Here is a 19988-nt window from a genome sequence, read left to right as displayed (position 1 = left end):
TAGGAACGCCACACTCCAGACACTCACATTCCTACCAGCCCCATGTGTGAGAGAATGGGGTTTTGTTGCAGGACCCCGCACCCCTCCCCCACACTTCTTGCCTGGCTTTGGATGCAACTTTGGCTGTAGAGTACTATGTCCCTGCTGTCTAGGCTCCCAGTACCAATGTTCTTTCCCTAAAGACATGTTCACAATTGGTACTTCTGCCCCCCCTGTAAGTCCCTGGTAAGTAGTACCCTGGGTACCTAGGGCCTGGACAATGCTGAAAAGGGTCCCCTGGGTCCCCTCACCAGGACCATGCCACTGCCCCTGCAGCTGGTATGCCCCTGTGAGGGGGAAAAAATGACCAGATCGAATTTGCACGTGCCATGCCAGCTAGCACTGCCTGAGATATAGGTAAGGCACCACTCTAGCGGACCTTACTAGTACCTAAGTACCAGTACCAGCACATTATCCCAGGAGTGGGCATTTCTGCATGAGAAGATATGCCCCTACAGTACTGGGGTCTATTCCTTAATATTGAAAGTGGCAGGGAAGCCATAGAGAGTACATGGGCTGGGAACTTGACAACTCAAGTTCCACAGCACCATAATGGCTTCACTGAACCCAGGAGTGTTTTGTATCAAACAGTTCCTTGTAATAAGTCCACACTGATGCCCATTTGATATTTATTAAAACATGTACTCTGAGGGCGCCTCAGAGGTGCCCTCTGACAACCACAGTGCTCGAAGAGGGAAGCTTCAAATGGCTGCCACCTCTGAAATGCGACCCCCTGCCTCTGTTGCTAGCAGCAGATGGCAACCCCCACTTTTGCTGTGAAAACCATCAGAAAGAGTTAGGATAATAGGAGGTGTGCCCACTACCTTTGCCAACTCTACCCCTAAGGTAGGGGAGGCGAAGTGAAGCACATCTTTCAGTCCCGTTGTCTTGAAGAAGGGGAGACCTCTTCAATCAGGGATAGGTCTATGCCCCCTCCCATATGAGGGTGGCATTATAGAGGTTGGAGTTACTCCAGGTAAGATGCTTGTTGGTCCGACCTGCTACTCCCCTAAAACGTCCTTAAATATAGTACTTAGGTGGCTCTCCCAGTTCCAAAAAAACAGATCTGCAATGACCCAAGAAGAAATAAGACAGCCCTGCAGACAAGACTGAAAACAGCGACTGCCTTGGCCCCAGCCATACCAGCTTGCCTCTAGTTTCTGCACACCTGCGACCTGTCTTTCAGCTAGCAATGTCTGAAAACCCAGAGAGGAGACGGCTGCCTATGGAAAATACTTTATTTTCCCCTGGACAATGAAACCAACTCCAAGGGCTCCGGAACCTTCTGGAACTGCGATCACTGCCCTCTCTACACCCGACACCCAAGTCTGAGTGGTTCACCTGTGCAGTGAAGTCTCCACCAGCGATCCAGGCCTCGTGTCCAGCGTTAATTGACCTCTCCTGTTCTCCAAGGCAGCGCCTGTAGGGTGAATCCAGAGGCTTCCCCCAACCGCAACCAGCTCCAGTAAGAAGACTCCAGAGTATTTTTATTTAAAAATATGCTTACCTTATTATGCAGATCTTGGTCTTGAAATAAAGTACAAAGTATAATTTTCTAAAATTTGTTTGGCTCTCTTTCATGAGTCATGTGTCCATTATTGATCACTGTTGTTCAATAAATGTCTTACACTCCTCTGTATTAGGCCTAAGGCTGGTAGCCCACACTACCACTAATAGAGCACTTTGGGTTTTACATTGAGCCCTGGACACGACTGGGGAACTCCAGGACTCAGTATAACCACCTAGTGGCAATCACGTATACAGAGCCGGCTTCCTACATCATGCTCATCAAGATGCTCACCTAACCTTTGGGATGCTTACTTTCTTCCGGGGACATCACCCTCCGGATAATCACCTTTCTCTAAATCCTTCGCCCCTCAGGATGGTATAATCCTTCTGGGCCCCTAGCCCTCCGGACACTGACCTTCCTCCTAGGCTCCTGCCCTTAGCGATGCTCTACTTTTTCCACACCCTATGGATGCTCATCTTTCTCCCGAGCACCTACTCTCGGATGCTCACTTCCTTACAGGGCCTGTGTGTCTTGGTATGCTCACATTCCTCAAGACCCTTCTCCCAGGATGCCCATCCTCCTCCAAGCCCCTGCTCTCAGATGCTCACTTTCTTCCAGGGCCTCTGCCTCTTGGTATGCTCAGCTTCCTCAGATATCTTAATTCAATTTGGCTCTAACGGCCAAAGGTCATCCTGGCGGAATAGGTGTGGCAGACATCAACTCCAACCTAGACCAACGCATTACAGAGGCCTTGGATCTGGTTGCTCCACTTGGTGCGGCCAAATTGGGGGGCCGAGCAAAGAGATCTGCTCTCTGGTTTAATGCTGATATGCGGGTGGCAAAAGCAGCGTGTAAAAGGGCTGAAAGGCAATGGAGAGTAGCATATTCCATCTCCACTAAAGCAGAGTATACTAACCGCAGGCGTAGTTACCATAAATTACTACGGAAGGGCAAATCGGCGTACTTCTGCACTAGGATTGAAGGAGCTGAGCAGTCCACCAAAGAACTCTTTTTAATCTACAAGTCCATCACCATAGGCAAGTCTGCGGCATGCCCCCCGAAACTCTGCACGGTGGAGGGTTGTGATCGAGTTGCAGAATTTTTCACTAACAAAGTTACTCACCTTTACAATTCCTTTCCTCGGCAGGCAACAAACGCTCCCACATGGGGGAAGGGTGTCAAAAAGACGGGAGTACGAAAGCTTACCTCCTTCCTCACCCCGCCCACAGAAGAGCTAATCCGCATTTGCGGGTCAATTAAATCTGGCTCTCCAAGAGACCCGACGACCCCCAGTCGGCTTAAGGGCAGCTTGCAGGTGCTTGAACCTTATGTTCGCAATCTACTCGATTCCTCTTTTCTGTCCCAGAGTGTCCCCAGGGCTTGGAAGCGGGCAGTTGTACTCCCCCTGCAAAAAAAGGCCAATGTGAATTTCGAGAAATTCGACAATCTCCGCCCCATTTCCCTTCTGCCCTACATGGCCAAAATAGCGGAGAAAATTGCTAACACGCAACTGATGCAGTTCGTGGAGGAGGCATCGCTACTCCACGACTCACAATTTGGCTTCCGTCCCCGTCACTCAACGGAATCTGCACTTCTGGCGGCGGTGGAGGCACTCCGACAGGGTGTGGATGAGGGCCAGACTATGGCTCTGATCCTACTCGACTTAAGTGCAGCATTCGACACTGTAGCACATACCACCTTGCTACAGTGTCTGAGTGAAGGAGGGGTCACATGTGCTGCGCTTGGTTGGATTAAGTCCTTCCTGTCTGATAGATGCTTCCAAGTCAGGATGGGAGAATGCTACTCGAGGGAGATCGAGTTGGGCCAGGGCATACCTCAGGGTTCGTCCCTGAGCCCGACTTTATTCAATATCTACGTCTCCCCGTTAGCAGCCATCGCGGAGGGCCACGGTCTCCACCTGGTGTCCTACGCCGACGACACGCAGTTGGTCGTCTCCCTGTCTCGTTCCCCCGGCCTTGCGGCGGACATCTTCAGGAACTGCATGCAAGATCTTGCAGCCTGGATGTCCGCACACTGTTTAAAACTGAACAGCAGCAAGACCGAGGTGATCGTGGTGGGGAGCGGGCCTTCTGCGTGGTCGCCTGCGTGGTGGCCACCCTGCCTAGGTGAAGCCCCCACTCCCAGCCTGGAGGCCAAGAATCTTGGCATGTGGCTTGATAAGGACCTCGCCTTTGGCCCGCAGGTTGGCCGGGTGACAGGGGTGTGTTTCGGTGTCTTGAGAACTTTGAGGAAGGTTCTTGATCTGCTTCCCATCTCGGCTCGTAGGACGCTGGTGCACGCCCTGGTCACCTCGCGCCTAGACTATGGTAACCTGCTTTATTTGGGGGCTTCAGGCAAGGTCATGGGGCGCCTTCAGGTGCTCCAAAATGCCGCAGCACGGCTCGTGCTAAGACTCCCGAGAAGGTCTCCCTCTAAACCCGCTCTCCAAGCTCTCCATTGGCTTCCGATGGAGAAGAGAGTTGAGTTTAAGGCCCTCTCAACGTGCCATCGCATTCTGAGCGGCAAAGCCCCTGTGCCACTTCAGAGTTTGGTGTCCCACTATGAGCCCACCCGCAATTTACGGTCCTCTCAGACGGGACTACTTGTGGTGCCCAGAGTTAGGAAGGCGCGGATGGGGGGGAAATCTTTCAGATACCTTGCTCCCAAGTGCTGGAATGTCTTGCCCCCAGACTTGCGTCTTGAGCCATCAGAGGCCCTGTTTAGGAAAAAATTAAAAACTTTCCTTTTTAGCAGGTAGTTCCTGGGGGAGGGGGGATGGCAATTGCTCACTTATCATAGCGCGGGGACACGCCTTCTGGCGTCACCAGGCGCTTTAAAAATGTCCAAATAAATAAATAATAAAAGACGCAGGATTATCATCCTCTTCAATGGCCCATGTCTATGCCCATCAGAATGCTCACCATCTTCCAAGGGACCTCAACCCCGAGATGATCAATTTCCCCTTAGGGATATTGCCCCTCTAGATGTCATTTGCCCGGCCCCTGGGGAACTTACCTAGCTCCTGCCCCTTGAGATGCTCAACTTCTTCCCGAGCCCTTGTCCTTGTGATGCTTATATTACTCAACAGTCCCTGCTCTCAGATGCGCACCTTTGTCCTCGAGAGCTCATCTTCCTCCATTTCCTTGTACCTACCACCAAGAATGCTCAACTTTCTCCCAGGCCCCTGTACCTTGTGATGCTCATGGACTCCTCAAGCAGGTCCCATACCCCAAGGGATCTTCCTCCAGGCCTCATGACCCCGATATGGCCAAATTCCTCCAGGCCCCCCTACGCTTGAAACGCTATTTTCCTTCTGTGCTGATGCTCATCTTCCACACTGGTACCAGCCTCTTGTGATGCTCACTGTGAGAAAATGCCATCTTTCTTGCATGGTATGCCCCCACTTTTTGCTGAATTGCTGATGTACTTTGACTGTGCCCTGGGTTCCTGCCAATCAGGTGCCCAGGGCCTGTGTTCCTTCCCTAAAACTGCATTGAAGCCTAAACCCAATTGGCATCTCTGGCCACATGGCAGCCCCTGGTAAATGGTGGCACTTATTGTGCCACTGAGGCTCTGTACCCCGACACCCACACACTGCTTTTGCAGGCTGAGTGTCTTGGTGCAGAACTAAAACAAAGAGTCGACATGGCAAACATTCCTGTGTGCCATGCCAACAGAGCCCACTACCCTGGCATACATCAGCCACCCTTCTAGCTGGGTGCACTACGCTAGTGGTGTGGGCACAGGTGCATCAGCCCTGTGCCCCTACAGTACCCAGGGCCATTCCTGGGCACTGTAAGTGCAGTGACGCCAAACACTCGTGACACGAGGCCACGCCCCCTGGCAGGACACGCCCACAACCCCCGCCTATAAGACAGCGCCGACCAATAGCGCGTCTTACTGGAATCTTACACCCTCTGAGGCGGAAGCCGGAGGATAGCTGCTCGTATTTTTAAAACTATTGCTTTGATTGTTTGCATATTTTTAAAACTTGCACTTGATTCTGAAGCCAGGCTAGCACTTCACCTACAGCGGACCTAGCACTGTCAGGTGTTTCAGTCTCATCACGAACGCCAAACACTCGTGACACGAGGCCACGCCCCCTGGCAGGACACACCCACAACCCCTCTCCTCAAATGTGCCACCAGCGCAAGCGCAGCGGACGCGCCGTTTGCGCGCCGAAGGCGCGCCTAAGGCAAGCCCGTCTGCGCCCGTCCGCGCCAAGACCACGACAGGCGCAGGAGACTCTGCCCCCGGTCTCCCCACCATATGTTACCAAGCTAATTCGCTAAAAAAGTTACGCAGCGGTGCACCCTGTACCTGTAAAGTCGATATTAACACCATCAAGGGGCCTTTTAGCTGCAGGCACTGCAGATGGACCTCCTCCCCGGTCAAGACCTCAGCCCCCCAGGTTAACCTCAGGGAAGTAAACCCACCCTTTATCGGAGGGCTGATCAACGCAAGATCCATGACCTGCCACAGCCAAGACATAACAGACCTCATCCAGGAATCAAACATCGACTGTCTTCTTATAACAGAGACCTGGCTTACGAACAACAGTAACCCCGATCTAGCCACCGCTCTCCCACAAGGATATTCCATATACAGGCAAGACAGACCAAAGGGGCGAGGAGGAGGTGTAGCCCTTCTACTACGAAACTCCTTCAAATGCCACACCTTCACTCTTGACTCACTAAAAGGCGCCGAATCCCTTGGATTCTCCATCAAACTCAATGAGTCCACCTCATTTTCATGAGGACTTATTTATCGTCCACCAGGCACTGCCACCAAATTTCTAGATTCCCTCAGTGACACCCTCGGACAACTCCTAATCAGATACCCGCATGCCACCCTGCTGGGTGATCTCAACCTGCACCTCGATTCCACAGAGGATGCGCAGACACTTAACTTCCACCAAACATTGGAGATTTTCAACCTCCAACAAAAGGTTAAGGAACCCACCCACCGAGCGGGACACACCCTAGCTGGGATCTGTACCAATCTCCCCTCTCTAGAAACCCACTCCCCAGTCCCACAAATCTGGACTGACCACAATCTGATCCCATTCCTCATCAGAACCCCACAGCATATAAACACAATTAAACCTTGCTTTTCTCCAGAGAACCAGGTCAACTGGAAAAAGGTAGAAGAAGCCTTCAAACTCAATCCCACCTTTGAGACCCAAATCCCCAACATGTCGGGAGATGTGGAACAAGACTCCCAATCCTTCCACAACTGGATATCCCACGAAATTAAAATCCGTGCCCCACCCAAACGCACCAGGAGAAATGGTACAAAAACTAAAACTAAAACGAACGCCCCTTGGTTTACACCAGAAGTAGCCAAGGCTCACCTGCTTTGCAAAAAAGGAGAACGTAAATGGCGAAAAACATATGATCGCATGGACAGAAACTCCTACGTCCAACTAAGGAAAAGCTATCACTCGACTATAAAAAACGCCAAAAAAGACTTCTACACCAGAACCATTAATGACGCCAAACAAAAGCAAAAAACTCTGTTTGCAATAGTTAAATCCTTCACCCATCCCTCAGCCTTACAGTCTGAAATACCCCCCTCTCAAGATCTCTGCGACAAAATAGCAGATTTCTTTGAAGAGAAAATCAACCTTATCCAGAAGGACTTCCCTCCCTACCAACGCCCCAGTCCCATGCCAGACAGGAACCTGAAGACAATACCCCGGCTCACCTAAAGGCCTTCTCACAGGTCACCCTAGACCAATCCAAGGAAGTCATCTTAGCATGCAAATCAGGCGCCCCCACCGATTCCTGTCCTCCTAGTATCCTACATCAACTGATTGACACTGTCAATCCCATCATCAATGAAATAATAAACACTTCCCTCAGTACTGGAACTGTCCCTAGTGCATGGAAACATGGCACTGTTAAACCTCTGACGAAAAAACCAAACAAACCCCCTTCGGACCTGACCAACCTCCGCCCCATCTCCCTCCTCCCAGTCTTGGGTAAAATCACAGAACAAATAGTCTACAGGGAACTCAAACCCACCTGGAAACAAACAATATCCTCTACCCCCAACAATCAGGATTCCGTCCTCAGCACGCAACAGAAACAGCCTTGATTGAGTTGACTGACTCCATAAAAATTCTCCAAGACCAAAGGAAAAACGCCGTATTGATTTTGTTGGACCAAACGGCAGCGTTCGACACAATCTCCCACCTAATACTTCTAGACAGACTTAGGGAGATTGGCATCTCTGACCTGGCATTGGATTGGATAATATCCTTCCTTTCCGAAAGATCACAATCCGTCAAACTAGGACCTTTCAGCTCTGCAGAGAAAAAGATTCGATCAGGAGTCCCACAGGGCTCTATTTTAAGCCCTCTGCTCTTTAACGTCTACCCCATACCCCTTATCTCTCTGATAGAATCCTACGGTATCACTGTTACATCCTATGCCGACGATACCAAACTCATAGTCCCGCTCGAAGAGAACTCCACAACTGCCGAACAAAACTTAACAAACTGCCTGAAGGATGTCTTCCTGTGGATGGAAACCAACCACCTCAAGTGTAACACTGGGAAGACAGAAATCCTCCCCATAGGGAAAAACGTCAACTTCTGTCCCCATCTCTGGTGGCCAGAGGACTCCACAGCCCCCCCACAGACCGTCGCTACTGCAAGAAACCTTGGAGTCACCTTCGACACTGACCTGTCCTTTGACCAGCATGTCAGGACAGTTGCAGGAAGCTGCTTCGGAATCATTAAATCCCTCAAAAAAAAATGTGATTTCCTACCAATTGAAGCCAGAAAGACGGTTACCGTGGCACTAATCCTATCGCGCATAGATTACTGCAACGGCCTCCTAGCAGGTGTGAAAAAAACCACACTCAAAAAACTTCAGAGTGTCCAGCATTCGGCTGCTAGGCTGGTGCTTAAACTCCCCAGAAGATCTTCAGCCCTGAGAACCCTCCACTGGTTGCCCTTGCACAAAAGGATCCTATTCAAGATCCTAACCGTGGCTTTCCGGGCATTCAACCATATTGGTCCCAAGTACCTAGTCAAACGCTATCCCCACTACAACCCACACAGGACCCTGAGATCCTCCAACCACAACCTTCTAACACTAGCTAAGTTCAACCTAAAAACCAAAGGGGGTAAAACCCTTACCCACCTATCCTCCAAAGCATGGAACGCCATGCCCCAGCATCTGAGATCCCTGACAAAGGAATGCCTATTCAGGAAACAACTGAAAACATGGATCTTCAGCTTATCGGACGAGTATGTGCGGGACACCATCTAATCCTGACTAATTCTCTCCCTTCCGCCCACCTTCCAGTTAGCGCCAGGATGCTTCTTCCGAAGCGACAGTCACGCTTTATAAATACCGTTTCCAATTCCAATTCCAATTCCAAGAGTATATGGTGCTGGGAGGTTGTCATTACGAACACCACAGCACCATAATGGTTACACTGAAGACTGAGAAGTTTGGTATCAAACTTCTCAGCACATTAAAGCCGCACTGATGCCAGTGTAGGATTCAATGCCAAATGCACGACAGAGGGCATCTAAGAGATGCCCCCTGAAACCTAACCAACTCTCAGTTTCCTGACTGCGTGGCTACCACAACCATCATGTTTCTACACCCCTGGGTCGAGAGCTTGCCGCTCTCGGGGGCCTGAAACAATGCACATCCTGGGACGAGGTGCCAAGCCTCCTCCCCCAGTATGCGCAGGGGAAGCTTCAAAGGCATGCAGCGTTTGTGAGCTTCTCCAGGCCATTTGTGATACTCAGCAACTGGCCCCAACCGGTCCTGATCGCCACTCTGGCGGGAAGACAGGCAGGAAACCCTAAGTGAGGAAAGGGGGTGTGCCAGCCTCTGCCAACCTCACCCCTCAGGTGGGAGAGGCGAGGTGAAGCACAACTCCAGGCTCCCGCCATCTTGAGGATGGGGAACCCTACCCAATCAGAGACAGGCTCCTGCCCCCTTCCACAGGAGAGTAGCAGGATAGGGAGTGTACTCCCCCCCAGGAAAGGGACCCATTGGTCCCTGCCCTAGCCCTACCTGTAACACCCCTAAATTTAGCATTTAGGGGCACCCTGAACCTTCCTTCCTCAGATCCCGATTCTGAAACAAGAAGACTGGGACTCCCATGAGCAGTGTTTCTGCTCAAACAGCAACAACCCCTGTTGTCAGCCAGGAAACGCGAATCCAGCACACTCTGCACCCACCGAGCCCAGCCCGTGCCTGAGTGGACAAAGACCACGAGGACGTCCCCCCCGGCGACTGTGACCAAGAATCCAGCACGTAAGTACATGATCCTGACGCCGCCTGCAGCCTCACAACAAGGGACCCCTCCAACCGCGACCAGCAGAGGGTCAGATTTCCCGACGACAAAAGACACCCCTGCACCCGGAGCCACACGGCCCACTGTGCCCAACTCCTGGGTGTCTACCTATCCTCCAAGATCCCAACTTGCCTCTCGAAGTGGTGGTCGCACCTGAAGAATCTCCATCCCGAGCCTGCAGCATTTGTTCAACTTCCAGCTTTTCCATTGAATAACATTGGGCGCCCAAAGGCCCAAAAGCACCCTGCAGCCAGCTGCCCGAGTGCCACTGGGAGTGCAGCATCTATACTACTCTACTTCCCCACTTGCCCTGTGTAAGTGACCAGGAGCTCAGCTCCCACAGCCGTGTGGTCTGCCTGCTAGCAGCCACCAACCAAAGGTCCCCTATCCTCCATAGGATAACATTGGGTCTACTTGCTCTGCACCCGGCTGCCCCTGTGCCGCTGAGGGTGTAACGACTGTACCTACCTGAACCTGGGAGATCACTGAGTCTACCCCCGAGCCTTAACTCTACCAGTCGAGTACTTACCCAAAGACCGATAACTTGATTTTCTCCATAGGGGAACACTGGGTGGGGTTCACTGAGAATTTCTTCTAAGTGTTGAGTTTTGCAACTTTCAAATATTCCTTAAAAATCGTTCGAACAGCAAAAAAGAAATTACTCAACTGTTATCAGGAGAGATCCCAGTGCTGGATCTTTGAGCCCAGCACTGACCTTCAAAAGTAATTATAACTGTGATTTACTGTTAACCCAATTTTCCTCCGTAGGAATACATTGCCTGGTTTTTACCAGAATTTCTTTTGTGTCGATTTTCTAAACTTACAAATATTTCTTAAAAATCACCCGTGTAACAAAAACGATTTCTTTCAACTGTTTACAGGAAATGCACCAGGGCTGAATCTAGGATCCAGCCCTGAGAAAGAAAAACATTTGTAAAGTGATTTTATTGCATCTACTTCAAACTTCCCGTTGAGCTCAAAGTTATATTGTGTTTAACTTGTGTTGCCTATTGCAACAACTGTACCTATTGCATTTAAAAGTCTATTGTTATTTGAAAGTATTTAATTGCAACATCTCATTCTGAGAAAGTATTTAGGATACCTACTTGTGGTTCTAAAATAAACAACTATATATTTTTATATACAAAACAATTGGCCTAGAGTTCAGTTCTTGAGTGTGTGAGACCGTTTGCTGACTAAGTACAACAAATGCTTTACACTGTCCTCTGGTACTGCCTTACTGCTCAACCAATCTACCACTTCAGAGAGTAAGGTTCTATTTAACTTTAGCCTCTGCCAAACCTCTGTGGACTCTGTGCACACTGTACCTTACTTTGGTCCAGTATATACAGAGCCACTTTCTTACACTCACCTACTCGAATGGCCGCATCCTCAAGATGATCACCTTCCCCCAAGGCCGTACCCTTCTAGATATTATCCTCCTTCACAGTCCTCAGGACACTGACCTTCCCCAAGGGCTTCTGGTCCTCAACATGCCTAACTTCATCCCGATTCCTTGCCTTAGTAATGCTTATCTTCGTCACAGCCCCTTCTCTCAGATGCTCTATTTCCTTCAGGGTTCCTGCCTCTTGAGATGCTCACCTTCCCTTGGAATGCTTATATTTCTCATGTGCTGCTGCCCCTAGATATGCTCATCTTCTTCCATGGCCCCATCCCTCAGCGGCTAACCTTCTGCCCGAGGACTCTGCCCTTGTGAAGCTCACCTACCCCACATGATGCTCACCTCCCCCAGGTCAAACTAACCATCCTTTAGGCCCCCTGAATCCAGAAAGCTTACATTCCTGGAGGCTCCCTTCCCCCTCCGCTTGTTGTTCTTCATCCCAGGCATCTGGGGATGCTTACTATTTGACCACGCCCCTGATCATTAAAAAGGTCACTGAGCCCATGGGATGCAGACATTCCTTTAGGGCCCACTTTAGAGCCCAAGATGCTCACATTCCCCAAAGCCCCCACCATCATGCCCTCCAAGGATGCTCACCTTCATTCTGATCCCCCCCCACCCTCCCTTCCGCTGTTTAAATGCTCACCTTCCTCCAGGGCCTCACTGGCGTGAGGAATCCCAGCGGTTGCCGAATGGCTTAACTTGAAGATATCAATGTCGTTGGCCATGAGAAAGCTCTCCAAGGTGTGGAAATTGTCAGCTTTGTCTTTGTCTTCAGAGCTTGAAAGGCTGTCTTCGAAAGGATTATTGTCCAGCACAGTGTCCTTCTCTTTCTCTGCGTCAGTCAGAAAGAGGTCAGAGTTATAAATAACCAGAGCAGGAGGATAAAGGTCAGGAAACAAACCTATCGAGGGATGGATGCTGCACTATCCCCAGGTGAGAGTACTATTACATTTTCTGAGTGACAAGTATCCATAAAGACTTTGAAAGTCAATCAAGGTGCAATGACAATTGATTATACAGTAAAAACAAGCAGACACCTATTCAGACACAGCATTTATTATTGAGTCTCAATATAACTCACAAAACAAATGTAAAAAGTGCTAGAAGTGTTCTGTGAAAGGGCGACTCAGATGTGTGAATACGGCCACGTGGTCAATCAGATAAACATAGGCAGGTCATCCACTGGCTGGACCTGCACTTATCACCCTTGGTATTCACAATTACTTTAGGGAAACCATTATTCCCTGTATTACCCTTAATTTGGGACTGTTCAATTAATTCCGTCCTGCGGACGATCAGCACAATTCAATAGGGTCAAAAAGAACAAGTTACTTAACTACATTAATGCTTTTTCTTGTTGACTTTTCAAGAAAAGTGACAGCTTTTTGGGTGGACAGCCCCCATTTCTTATTTTTTTGGCGACTTGCCTGCTGTAGATCTTGAACTCGAAAACTGGGACACTGCTATCCAATGCCCAGTGTTTGTGCTCTGACCCCCTAAAAGATGTCAAACTTAGCTTAAAATCAATTCTTGGTATGGAAATGGCTAAAGAGGCACTTCTGCCTCGTATCAAACTGCTTCTGTAGCCTCTGGAGAATGGGCTCTGAGCCAGTCGTTTGGGACATTCTCTGCATCGACGATGGCTTCGGAGTCAACAGAGGCTTAGGCATTGATGGGACCTTCGACTTCAAATGGAATTGAGGCTGGTCGGTGGCTCTTAGACATGTCCTTCTTCAGATCACTTTGCTCAGTGATGACTACACTTGATTGTGACAGACAACATGGAGATCATGGTGATTTATGCATGAGCTCAATGACAGACACCCTTGGGAGCGGTGCTCGGCTTCATCATAGGGTCTCCTGAGAAGCTTAGAGGGGTGTCAGAGCCAACTCTGCTAACAACCATGGCAGAGGTCTTCATTTGGTAACCACTTGTTCTGAGGGTCTGTGGAGCCACCTCTTCTTCCTCATGGTTGGAGGCACTGGCAGCCTCCTCACCTTCCTTGGTGCCGAAGGGGTCCAGTTCATCAAAGATGTCAGGTGTGTCAGCTGCGGACTTCTGGTGCATCTTTTGGTGCGCCAATGTCTCCTTTTGGTAACAGTTTTGTGCAGATCCGTCTATGGGTACTTTATGTGGCACCGGGGGCAGTCCTGGAACAGCGTCCATTCCATTACTCTGTGGGGCTCTGCATTCTCCAATAAGGATCAATGACGAGAGTGACGTAAGAGTAAACAGGAACATCAGAGGTTTTCCAACTCTAAAGTATCAAAGATTCACTGTGTGGGTCTGAAAGAAATGCAGGGAACCTGTTGAGTTTCAGAGTCATTGATACACGTCTGAACCAGATGGTGGAAAAACAATCTGACATAAATTCTGTGCCCATAGGCTCTGCCCACAAAATATGGAGTCACAGTTCATCCCTTGAAACGAATGCCTTTCTTTGAAGAAAAAACGTTCAAACGTCCAAGCCCAACATTAGATGTTGGGAGATTGCGGAGTATGCGCATCTACAGCAATACAAGCTATGACCATATCGTACCCTGCCCCACACTGGCAGGTCGCGGGCAACACCAATGCAGGACCAGCTCAGAGTCAGAAGAAGCAGTATTCAAGAGTGTTGCCTTTGCAACGTCTCGCCAGACTTCGAGAGGTGAGATGAGGAGACATACACTTTTATCATGCCAGGCACACCAGTCATGTGTGATGGACAAGGCTTCACCACGGAGTACTTGTACTTATGGTGCATTTTTTATTTCAGTTTACCAGAAGGTTTTGAGCTAGTCCAACCCTAGTGATTGAGCATCAGCATGTGACTTGGAAGAGAAGTGGGATCCCTGTTTCGAAAACCACCTGTTCAAATGTTCAGAAATGTAAAATTTCACCTCCTACTCTCTCCGTTCCGTTGGATGTATGAATGTGCACTTATTGCACGGCTTTGAGGCGTGATAAGACCCAAAGCAGAAAAGGCATACTTTGTGAGGGCTGTGTCCAACATGTCTAGCGGCAGTCACAGGAAGGCTTGAATTCTGTTGTTTTCGGGGAGACATCTTTCCAGTCACACTGTCTGGAGAATTTTGGAGTCATTGGAAAACCGACTATGTTGGGAGCGGAACTTCATATCTGCATTAAAAGGCAGTGACAGGGAGGGACTAATGTCTGCACGCAGGCGTTCCGCTTGTATGTAGCTCTGTTCCATCGTTTATGGGATGGTCTGAAGTTATCTCAGAGCTCTACAGTGCCACCTAGCAGTGCAGGGTAAGCACTGCTGAAAAATATCTCAGGATCTGGAGCCTGAGAATATACTGAAGGTGAAGAATCTTTGGCTCCATTAGAAGCTGTGAATTTTTTTTTTTTTTGCACCAGTGATTACATTTAAATAATGTACATGTTTAGTGCTGTGCCCCATCATTCTACATGACCAGTCTATGTTCACCCTATGGGCCATAACTGTATTCCCACTTTTGGTGATTAATTTGTAATTGCATGTGAACCACTTTTTCTCAGAGCACCACACAATTTTACATTTAACTTTCCTGTATTATGGTGAGATGCAATTAATAATAAATACTATTGATTATGTTTAGTGGCCTGCGTCTGGATTCACTACACCTGACACTATGACCGACTTTCAAAGGCAATGGATGCATGCACCTTACTGAATTTATTTTCCAAGGGAATATAACATACAGATTTACTAAGATCCTGCTTGGGTATTTGGGAAGCCCCTGTACTTTTTTATTCTACTGCATTAAGGGACACAAAGCCAGTAAGAAAGAGTGTATATGGAATGAAGGTCATGTGCTGGGGCAGGCCTCATTCTGCTCTGTGCCACTGGGCAGAACAGAGACACTAATATGTACTGCAGCACACGTCCAGTGAGTGAATTCTGTATCATAGAGTTGGTCTAAGTGATAGTCTTGCAGTTGTACCCTATGCTGAGCGTATTGTTCTACCGGTTTCATGGAGCGGGGCTCCTAAGGTGTGAGGAGGAATGTTCTGCGGTGTCAAAACTGATCTGAGGTGGCTCTATATGGACTTCAGGTTCTGCCATGTGCCAGAGAGCTGCACTGGAGCATCTGAAGTTACTTTAATGACATAACTGCACATGTAGGCCCCATTCTACCCTCATACAAACAAACAGCAGACCCCTTGGACTTTAAGCACAATTGTTTCTTTTCTTACCATCTATATGAAGTGTCTCTTTCAGAGAACTGCCATACTCAGCGCTGCTCAGACTTATCTCACGAAACCTTGAGAAAGAAGTTGAAACAGATGTTACTGAACAAAACTAGCAAGAGCGATGAAGAGCAGACAGAGAATGTTGGGAGGAGATGGCTGCCAGTCCTGAAAGGCAAGCTTAAGATGGGAGTCGAATGATGAAAAAGGCAACAACTTTCAACAAATTTGAGGTGTAAGACGTAATTGATCCAATGATCTTTGTGAATGCGATAATATTTTAAACTTGACAAACTTTGTCACATATGCAAAACCTCATCATGAGGTGATAAATTCGGGCAAAACATTGTTTGAAAGCATCTTTCACAGAATTATCTGCTTCAAAGTGTACATGTTTTTACTTTGAACACCACCACCTACCTGAAGTTGGAGGGCAACATTTAAAAAAACGAAAAAAACACTTTCATATGTATGCAAATGCTAACTTTACAATTTGTTCAGACTTTTAAAACAAAGGGTGAAGAGGGTTCGAAGTGCATCCCATGTTTCATGGCAGGGCAACCACTATTTTGTTTCACTTGGTTGCGGCTTTCGAGTTTTCACCTCTTCCATAGTGGTATAGACTGCTAGGGTGTTTGGAGGGGCAGCTCAGGGTCTCCAGATGGTCTGTTCAGCAGAAGGGACTATATAGAAAACAACATGCTTACAATCCGGGGCTGGTGGGCGTCAATCCTCCGCGGTTTGTCGAATGCAGCCTTGGATGGCCCAAAGTCTGCTGAGGCGGAGGTTTGATAGATTGCACCACATCTCTGATGAGGGAACACCAGCTGTGAAATAAAGAGACAAAAGATAACATAGTGAATGGAGCAATAATAAGACATTCAGAAGAGAACGCCAGCATGCCAGTCAATAATGAGAGGGCCCATGGTTTAATGCACAAGAGACAAGCAAAAAGTTGAAGATCACCCGCAAGGCAGTCATGCAATTCCAATCTTGAATATATAAAGTCATCAAGAGCAAGAATGAAGTCTATTCACTAAACTGTAATTCAGTCCCAAGATGAGGGGCTGCTGCAGGTCAGGACTGAGATCCACTGACAGAGCGGTCTGTGAAACGCGGTACAAACAAAGCCACACTGATGAAAGTCAGGATTAAAAGGGACTGCCTTGGCTGTCTGAGTTTCAAAACGAGTTCACTATAGGAAGCGTTCGGTATGTTGTGAGCGATTTTAAGTTTTCATTTGCATGCATGCTTACATTTTCCGTTCAGAAACAGAGTTTGCCACCAGTTCGTAGATCTGGGCTCCTTTATCCCAGCTGAAGATAACATAAAAGGCTTTATGATCTGAAAGACAAAATGAAAAGTGACCTATGATTTCATTGTGTGTAAATCAGGTGAAGTTAATAAGCATTTCCTTCAATCAGACAAGAGAGGCTCATTAAAGAGCCAATAATTGTACGCGTTTCTATAGGTCAGAGCCATTGCAAGTGAATTCTATAGCAATTAACATATCAGTTACAGGAGCAAGCCAGTTCTATAGCATGGGAGCCAACAAATCCCTGAGATGGCAAAACTGTGAATAGGTGATCTTATGAGGTGCCTTCAGAGCTCAAGCTTCGAAAGTGTTCAAAGAAGGCAACCTACAAAGTAATTCAAAGAATGCAAGCTACTAACTGAGCATGTCATAAAGGAATTTAAAAAGGCAAGCCTTAAAAACATCTGAAGAATGCAAATTACTAAGCTTTCAATGACGACAGTCTACAGAACTGCACCTGAATAGGGGAAGCTACAAAAGCCATCTAAAGAAGGGAAGCTATAAAGGAATCCAAAAAGGCAAGGTGTATGAAGAAACCAATCCAGCAGGGCATACAAAGGTAGTCTGAAAAAGGGATGCCCACAAGGACCCTGAACAAGGAAAGCCACTAAACCAACCAAACAAGACCAGCCGCCTTAGTGTACAAACGAGGCAAGCCACCAGGGCATCTGAACAAAGCAAGCCACCAAGGCGTCTCAACAAAGCAAGCCAGCCAAGGCGTCTCAACAAGGAAAGCAGCCAAGGCGTCTCAACAAAGAAAGACGCCAAGGCATCTCAACAAGGAAAGCCGCCAAAGCGGCCAAACGCAAGCCTCCAAAGCGACCAAACAATGCAAGCCGCCAAGAAGGCCAAACAAGTCAAGCCGCCAAGAAGGCCAAACAAGTCAAGCCGCCAAGAAGGCCAAACAAGGCAAGCTGCCAAGAAGGCCAAACAAGGCAAGCTGCCAAGAAGGCCAAACAAGGCAAGCTGCCAAGAAGGCCAAACAAGGCAAGCTGCCAAAAATGTCAAACAAGGCAAGCTGCCAAAAATGTCAAACAAGGCAAGCCGCCAAGAAGGCCAAACAAGGCCAAACAAGGCAAGCCGCCAAGAAAGCCAAACAAGGCAAGCCGCCAAGAAGGCCAAACAAGGCAAGCCGCCAAGAAGGCCAAACAAGGCAAGCCGCCAAGAAGGCCAAACAAGGCAAGCCGCCCAAAAGACCAAACAAAGCAAGCCGCCAAGAAGACCAAACAAGGCAAGCCGCCAAGAAGGCCAAACAAGGCAAGCCGCCAAGAAGGCCAAACAAGGCAAGCCGCCAAGAAGGCCAAACAAGGCAAGCAACCAAGAAGGCCAAACAAGGCAAGCCACCAAGAAGGCCAAACAAGGCAAGCCGCCAAGAAGGCCAAACAAGGCAAGCCGCCAAGAAGGCCAAACAAGGCAAGCCGCCAAGAAGGCCAAACAAGGCAAGCCGCCAAGAAGGCCAAACAAGGCAAGCCGCCAAGAAGGCCAAACAAGGCAAGCCGCCAAGAAGGCCAAACAAGGCAAGCCACCAAGAAGGCCAAACTAGGCAAGCTGCTAAGGCGTCCAAACAAGGCAAGCTGCCGAGAAGGAAAACTTTTGTGATCTTCAAGAAGGCAAGTCTCCAAGGCCCCTCACAAAGGCAAGCTTCTGAGCATCCCCAAAAAAAGACATCCTTCAGGGCCCTCAAAACGCAAGCATCCAAGCCATCTTAAAAAGGAAGCTTCGAAGGTAGCTCATTGGCTACCAGTGATCAAATATGCCATCATTTGTGCATGTTATTAAATTATTCTTCGACATGGCCCTGACAGACAGAATTGTTTTCTACGGTCATGCAGAGTGCTTGGTTGCAGCCTATCTTTTGACATGCCTTAAAGTCCAACTCTGGAAACTATCATTCTACATAGTTGTCAAAGACTGGAACACTCTTCCTCGAGTCATTTATGCTAATTATCTGTTATAGAAAGCTTTTCAAAATGTGTTTGTTCAAACACTTGCTCTTTCTGCTCTTTTAGACAATCTCAGTCAGTCTTCCAGCAACAGGACACCTTAAGAGGCATTACTCCTCTCTGTAATAGTAGAAAATTAATGAAAAGAAAACTTAAATAAGGGAAGCCTCTGAGTAACTTTGATGAGGCAAGCTTCAAATAGTTTCCCAACTAGGAACCCGTGCAAAGTATCACCAGAAGGAAAGCTACTGAGGCACGTGCTTACAGCAAATTTCACAGGATACTCAAGTTGGATCTCTTAGGAAGCATCACAAGATAGCAAACAACTGAAGCTACTCAAGGAAAGCTTCTGAAGCATCTTGAGAATGAAGGCTTTAAAGCGATAACAAGAAGTCAAGCTTCAAAGGCATCTGTAGGGAGCTGGTTCTTTATGCGAAATAACACAAATCCGATATACTGTGTAAATAGTTCAGGGGTTCCCTTATGAGTGGACAGGAGCTTGCCATGGCAATCCCACATTGCTCTGTTGGGGGATAGTGTGGTGAGCAGCCTTAGGCTTCGCACAGAGTAGTGCAAGACATCTGAAAATACCCACAATGGTCAATAAATGAGACACGCGACTCAAAAAGGAGATCCACACCAATTTAGAAAAATAGCAACTACCTTTATATATGTTTAGGTATAAGAAAATCCTTTACAGAAGTAAGTTTTTAAATAGGAATATTTTTCAGTTCAAAAAGAGCTTTTTCGGCGTTCTACAATGTTAACCTATTGGAGGAAAATCATATGTGGTTTACCGGTTCTTGTCAGCGACTTAAGGGACCATTCAATAGGAGTTAAGGTGAGTGGTGGGCAAGGTCCAAGGCAGCACCAGCAGAACACTACCAGCGTCACTTGGGCGGCCAGGTGCAGAGGGGCCTAACAGCGTTGGGTGCCCAATGTTATCCAATGGAGAACGGTTGCGGTAGAAAGAGGATGCAGGAGTGGACTGCGGGACCAGTCCAGTGAAACCTTTGGTCGCCTTATCCTCAGGATGGGCGTCCAAATGCACAGGGTCTTTAGGGTGTCGGGTTTCTACATCTGGCAACACTCACGGTTGAGCAGGCCTGTCAAAAGCACCCTGCACCCAGCCGCCCGAGTGCCTCTAGCCCTGCAACGTTTGCCCTATCCTACTTCCCCATTTGCCCTGAGCAAGTGACCAGGAGCCCAGCTACCACAGCCACGTGGCCTGCTAGCCAGCAGCCACCAACCGAAGGCCCCTCTGCCTCTCATTG

General features: G+C 48.4%; 1 protein-coding gene across 7 annotated transcripts in view; it reads right to left on the bottom strand.

Moving 5' to 3' along the window:
• ARHGEF1 (Rho guanine nucleotide exchange factor 1) overlaps positions 1-19988 on the bottom strand; it is a 520185-nt gene that overhangs the window by 32271 nt on the left and 467926 nt on the right. For all 7 annotated transcript variants that reach the window (XM_086933027.1, XM_086933031.1, XM_086933029.1 and 4 more), the window contains 4 exons: positions 16713-16800; positions 16164-16283; positions 15463-15530; positions 11923-12111 (listed from right to left, as the gene is read on the bottom strand). In XM_086933027.1, the coding sequence (XP_086789153.1) occupies positions 11923-12111; positions 15463-15530; positions 16164-16283; positions 16713-16800 (465 nt within the window). The remainder of the gene's footprint in view (positions 1-11922; positions 12112-15462; positions 15531-16163; positions 16284-16712; positions 16801-19988) is intronic.

Source organism: Lissotriton vulgaris, chromosome 7 (genome assembly GCF_964263255.1).
Source record: "Lissotriton vulgaris chromosome 7, aLisVul1.2, whole genome shotgun sequence".
Lineage (NCBI taxonomy): Eukaryota > Metazoa > Chordata > Amphibia > Caudata > Salamandridae > Lissotriton > Lissotriton vulgaris.
The sequence above is the reverse complement of the archived record's forward strand: the minus strand, read 5'-3'. Positions and strand labels throughout refer to the sequence as shown.